Source organism: Microtus ochrogaster, chromosome 8, assembly GCF_000317375.1.
Source record: "Microtus ochrogaster isolate Prairie Vole_2 chromosome 8, MicOch1.0, whole genome shotgun sequence".
NCBI classification, from domain to species: domain Eukaryota; kingdom Metazoa; phylum Chordata; class Mammalia; order Rodentia; family Cricetidae; genus Microtus; species Microtus ochrogaster.
In genome coordinates, this window is record NC_022015.1 from 43,296,891 (window position 1) to 43,303,205 (window position 6,315).

Consider the following 6,315-nt stretch of genomic DNA (forward strand, 5'->3'; position numbering starts at 1 on the left):
GGTCACTGACACAAAGCAGGACTACTTGAGAGTCAAGTGTATTTTTCTCTGACTAAAGAATTTGAGGGCTTTCTCTGTGTCATGACATGCTTATGTGTGTAATTGTGTGCATGCATGTGTGTACCTGTGTTTGTGTGATTGGGAGGTAATGGACAAGAGAGTGAAATCTGGGCGATCTCCTTTGTTTTTGTGTTTTTCTTTAATTATTTTAAAATCCTCAAAATAATATGGAATGTGAGCTGTGTCCATCAATGGCTCCTCTGAACAAATTGTCACCACTAAATCAAATTATATTGTTCAAAAATAGTACACAGACAATGTTTGCTTAGACCTTATCAGTCACAACATTGGAAACTGCTTTTCCTTATTACTGGAAATATAAACATATGGATATATAAATTTGTATGTATATATATGTAAATATAAATGTATAAAATACACAAGTATGTACATATATGTATATATGGTGTGTATATATGTGTGCATCATAAAATATATATAGTTATATAAAATATATAAGTATGTAAATATATGTACATATGGTGTGTGTATATATGTGTGAATCATACAAATATATATAGTTACATAATACAAAAAAGGGAAAATGTATAATTACCATCATCACTTTAACATTGGCCAGCGTCTCCTCAGACTGGTCCAGGAAACATTGTTTCAATTTGGCCACAGCCTTTCTGTCATAAGGAAGAAATGCGTATGACTTAACCACGCCCTGATACTCAGCCACAGACACTGATGAGTTAATAGTCTGTGCAACGACGTTATCCATTGCATGGCAATTAGAACCTGGAAAGACATGGCACTCATCACTGGAGGTCTGAACTCAATAGTGGTCACCTTTCATCACAAACATCTTGTTGAGTCAGGTAGACACAGATTAGCAAAGGTGGTGGGCACTGCCAAATCTGGGACAGAAACTGCAGGTTTCAAGATTCCACTCAGAAACTGCGAACTCTGTCCCTGACATGGCAGCATAAAGAAGCAAACCCTCATACAACCTTCACTGGGAAGGACACTGAAGAGATGGCAGGCTGTTGGGCTGGGTATGGTAAGCATTTTGGATCTTTGTTTGGTCAAAGCCTGGCACATTTTGTTTCTGTTTTGAGAACATCATGGAATATGTTCAAACATCCTATAACTATCATGGCTAGAATAGTATCGGCTTTGCTCTGTTAACTCGAGCATCTGAATCACAGAGCAACTTAAACAGAAACTCTGGTACTTGAAGTGACCTCATGCAGAAAATGGAAGCCGACTGCAAGATTCCTTTAGGTTCTTCAAAATTGCCCCTAACAAGCCAACAAGGGACATCAAACCTCGCTGACCTTTGTCAGCAATGACACGCAAGAAATGAGAAGCTTTGTTCTGATGGGACACAGGGAATTGTTGTGTCTTTCTTTCTTGTAGTCGTGATGCATCTCAGTGCTACTTTGTAAACCCTGTGAAGTATTTTATAGTTGTTTATAAATATTAGCCATTGTCACCGTTAACTCTAGCATCAAAAGTATCATAAACCATAAAGTCTTGTACTTGAAGTGATATCATTGTTCAGCCAGGGGAAGAGAAAGAGGTCAAGGTTAACCCTGATTTTCCTATAAAGTTAACTGCTAACTCTACCTTCTTATCATTTCGCACCAGCCTCTCAGATAAGTGAAATAGACAACATAAACAAAGCAAATTATACAAAGTCTATTACATTTGTGACCTGTTTGTACTGACTACATTTTCAGGGACAAAGCTTTACTTCAGTCATTACTTCAAGTGGACTTGGGGAATGTGAACTCTCCTCCCTACCAGCAGGACTAGAAAGCTAGTGGCTCAATGCGAAGGGGTCAGAACAAGCTTTGACAGGCTGTTTTGTGGCTTAGAAACTGTTTATTCCTAGGTCACATGCTACAGTTTGAGAAGTAACTCCTTGCACAGTTAAAGAGATTCTTAAGTATAATTTTTAGGAAACCCATTTAGGTTCACGGTCATTTATATTTTTCTCTATTTCTATAAAATAGCTTGTATCCAAATCCAAGACCTGCCATGGATTTCAGGAGAGCTGTCATCACCTTGGGACCTCCTGTGTGGTAGTGACACATCACACACACAGCCCCAACCTGCATCTGTGATGGCTCTTTGACTATCTGGACTAGTGTTGAGTTTCAGGGCTATTGAGCCAGACACTTTGTACCACAGTTGACAAGTTCTAGAGCTCAGGCACTAGGGCTTCTTCCTGTAGAACAGAAACAGTGTGTGGTCTAAAAGCAGCCCACCGCTCCACAGAACTCACTACCCAACCCTCCACAGAACCTACCGCCCACCCCTCCACAGACCCACCACCCACCCCTCCACAGAACTCACTGCTGGCATAGCAGCAAATGGGGATGGCGGCCAGCAAGAAGACCAGGAGAAGCTTCATGTTGAGGAAGCCCTTGTGGGTTGGTCTTTGGTACAAGATGGAGATCAGGGAACTTTCTGCAGTTGAGAGCTCAGCATTCTGCTATTTATTTCTTGGGGAGGCCCTTTAGTGTCACCCAGGAAATAAGAATGTGGTTCATAAGAGCAACGTGGCATTGTAGCAGACAACACAAAAGAACATGAAGCAGAGCCAAGGAAGCCTATGATTGGTTTGTATGAAACAAGGAAACAAATGATTAAGAATGACAATTGGTGACCTTTCACTGAGCTCTTCCAAAATTATTGCAGATGGCAGCACTGTAGTTTGATGTTTGAAAAGATACTCTCTTCCCCTTCATACCCTCTCTCCTTCATTTGCTCCTCTTCGTCTTCTGTCTTCTTCATCTTCTCACTCCTCTCATTCTTTCCTTTCTTCTCCTTCATCTTTCTTTGCCTATGTCCTTTTCTTCTTCTTTTTTTATTTTCCAATTTTAAGCAGCTTCATTTTATTTAACGTGTTTCTGATGGGTCTAGTGGCTAGGGTCAATGTACAACCACACACCATTTTTTAGGCAGGGTTCCTGTTGACCCTCGTCTTTTTTGACTTCCAGAGGAAGTTTATTGCCCACAGATCCTTACTATAGAGTCTTACAAAGAGTCATTTTATTAGATGAACATTCACTCTTCATTCTACATAGCTAAACATATTTCTCCTCTGTTAAAGGTCTAGGGTGTCACCTCTCGTGAATCAGGACACTGTCAACTATTAGGGATCCTTATTACTTTATGAGAGGGAGGGATGATGGCGTATGGTGAGTGACCTGTGTCTCATGCAGATGTGACATGAAGTCCTGGGGATAGCATCTGCTCATGACTTACCATGACTTCTCATGGAGCAGCTGTTCTGTCTCTCTGAGCTTCCCTTTACCCATGGTAAAGTGAGTATAGATAAAACTCTGCTGAAGTTTTATCAGGACAGCAGATTCAGCATGAAAGTAACCCTTCCAAATAGCCTATATAACCACTGATTTGTGGGAGTTTTCTACTGCTGAAACTGTAGACATTAGTAGACAGTCCCTCTAGTTAAAATGCAAGAAAATCAACAAACAAAAACAATAAAAACAAACACAAAATTACTATGAAATCCAGTTAGATCATGTGGGTATATAATGGAATGACACAGATGGCATGCACATCCATAATTATTATAACATTAGTAAAAATAGGCAAGTTATTCGATCAGCTTGGATGTTTATGAGAAGATAACTAGACAAAGAAAATGTGGCATTTCCTCCCTCCCTCCCTCCCTCCCTCCCTCCCTCCCTCCCTAGGCCCCTCCTTCCCTCCCTCACTCCTTTCCTTCTTTCCTTCCTTCCTCCCTTCCTTCCTCTGTCCCTCCCCTCCCTCCCTTCCTAAGTCCTTTCATTTCTTCCTTCTGAGTCTAGTTAGTGCTGAGGTTAAGCAGAAGAGCATGTGGCCATCCACTGGGCCGAGGTAATCTACTAAGGACCATATCCCTAAAGAAAAGTAACTTTTATTTCTCCATCAACCATCAACTGCCAATAGTTCTTCAAATTAATTTTTTGTTAATGTTTGGGGAGGTGGACATAGTAGTCCATGGTCCTTGCATGACACAAAACACATTTGTAGAAGTCAGAGAGCAACTCTGTGGAATAAATTATCCTCCTTTACTTATGTGGATTCTGGACATCAAATTGATTCCGAGATATCAACCTCCTGAGCCACTGTGCCAGCCCAGAACACTTTTGAATGAAAAACAATATTTCATTGAAGAAATCTTGAGAGAAATTCAAAACATCCTAGAAACAAATGTAGATCACGGCTCTGACCATCATAGCCTCTGGGATATGCCCCACATAGTGTAAAGAGGAAGTTATAACTATAAGTGCTCACTGTAAAATCTCCATAGGCTCTCAAATAAATAATCTATTATACAGCTTAAAGCTCAAGAAAATGAGAAGCCAAACCCAGTACAAAGCAAAAAATAATAAATGTTGAGGTGGTTAGTAACAAAACAGAATTAAATAATATGTAGAATAATCAAAGAATTGACTGAGAAACTAACAAAAATTGATAAATCCAAGTCAAAGTAAAGAAAGAAGAGAGATTATCCAAGTTAATAAAATTAGACATGAAAAGGGGGAACATAACAAAACACATTCTCTACAGCCAGTATTAGCCAAATACCAAAACTGGATAAATGCATAATAGCAGTGGAGTAGGTAAATGATAACAAATAGGCCTAAACCCACCACGGCGCAGCCCACTGTGCTGCATATTAAATAAAAATTAGTTTAAACTGAAAGTAACTCTTGTCAGAAAGGAGTTGTAGGTGCAGAGAGGAAGGACAGTTGGGACAGGATGTGACTGAATAAATAAGCTGCAGGTACAAAGATGGCTAATGTAGGCGCTTGTGTGTTTCAGGTCGTACTGTGCTGCACACAAACACTGTCTCCAGCCCTGTGTATTTGGGAAGGAAAAGGTGGGTGCGAATGGAAGGGTTAGAAAAGAGTAGAGGGAGGAAGAATTTATTTATGTTTTAAGTTAAAATTAACAAATAAATTATTTTGTAATATAAACGAAAGTAAGATTACTTCATACAAAGCAGAGGAGAGAGATACTGATTAAGACATACAAAAATTTGGAAGAGTAAAATTTTGCATTTGGACCTGAATGATTAAGGGAATGGAGTTGAATGGAGGAAGGTAAGGGTCGTGGCACGCAAAGAAGCCAAAGTAAAAGGACTAGACCTGAAGCTGAGCCCTACACGCTGGAGGACGAATGTGCTCTTGTTGCTTTGGTCACCTAACTAAACTGAGGGCTCGATTGCCTGAGTGAAAGATCTATATCCGCACTATTCACCAGTTGTCATTTTGTCTGCACTTGGGATCCTTTCTATGACACAAGTTTGCTCTTTAACTGAAACCAATGATGCTTGAGGAACGTGGGTAGGAAGTGTAGCAGCTTCTATACAAGTGATAAGCCAATAGACAGCAGCCAGCATCTAGTTCTAACAATAATATATCTCCAGATATGTCTACAGGGCGTGGGGGATGTGGGGAGTAAATCTCTCCCTCGTCTTCCCCTCTTTGAATGACTGATATAAAAGCCTCACACTGATGGTTCCCTTATGGGTCCCAGAAAAATGTCGTCATTAAAATGAAAGAGCAAACCTGATGAACTGGATAATATGTCAGGGTAGGCACCAAAAGAAAATCAAATAAACTATTACTTTGTTAGGAGATTAAAGGTTTAACCATACACACTTGGCCCAGGAAAGTTGGGTAAAGTTCAGTTTCATCGAAGGTACCATGGGGAAGCAGCCAGAGGCTGGTTCTTGGCCATGGCTGTGCTTCAAATTCAGGCTTCTGACCTTAGATGATTCTTTTTTTGGATCCAGGTTAGAGCATATCATGGAAAATGATATCTCTACTCTGTTGATGACTGCAAAGTCCTCATCTAACACAGTAAAGGATGCTGTGATTTGCCCAGGAACTCATGCAATGTCTGGCTTTAGTATTAGTTCTGACATCTCCCTTATCTAAAGTTTAATGCTTTTGTGAAAATCCACTCTCTAAGTGAATATAGTGTTAAAGTTAGACTTATGATTAGTGTAAAACAGAGAGGCCATGATAGGCAGTTCCAGTGTCTTTAATTGGCACTCACTGTAATTATTTTTTTTAATTTTTTATTGAGAAAAAGAAAAAAAAAGTTTCCGCCTACTCCCAGCCTCCCATTTCCCTCCCCCTCCTCCCATCCTTCTCCCCCTCCCCCCACTCCTCTTCCCCTCCCTCTCCAGTCTGAAGAGCAGTCAGGGTTCCCTGCCCTGTGGAAAGTCCAAGGTCCTCCCCCCTCCATCCATGTCTAGGAAGGTGAACATCCAAACTGGCT

General features: G+C 40.4%; 1 protein-coding gene across 1 annotated transcript in view; it reads right to left on the minus strand.

Moving 5' to 3' along the window:
• The window catches only part of Scgb2a2 (secretoglobin family 2A member 2), a gene marked incomplete at its 3' end in the record, with an annotated part of 6,903 nt that extends 4,478 nt beyond the window's left edge, over window positions 1-2,425 (minus strand). The window contains exons 1-2 of the mRNA XM_026781220.1: window positions 2,371-2,425; window positions 617-804 (exon numbers count right to left, since the gene is read on the minus strand). Of these exons, the coding sequence (XP_026637021.1) occupies window positions 617-804; window positions 2,371-2,425 (243 nt within the window). The remainder of the gene's footprint in view (window positions 1-616; window positions 805-2,370) is intronic.
• Window positions 2,426-6,315: the final 3,890 nt, after the last annotated feature.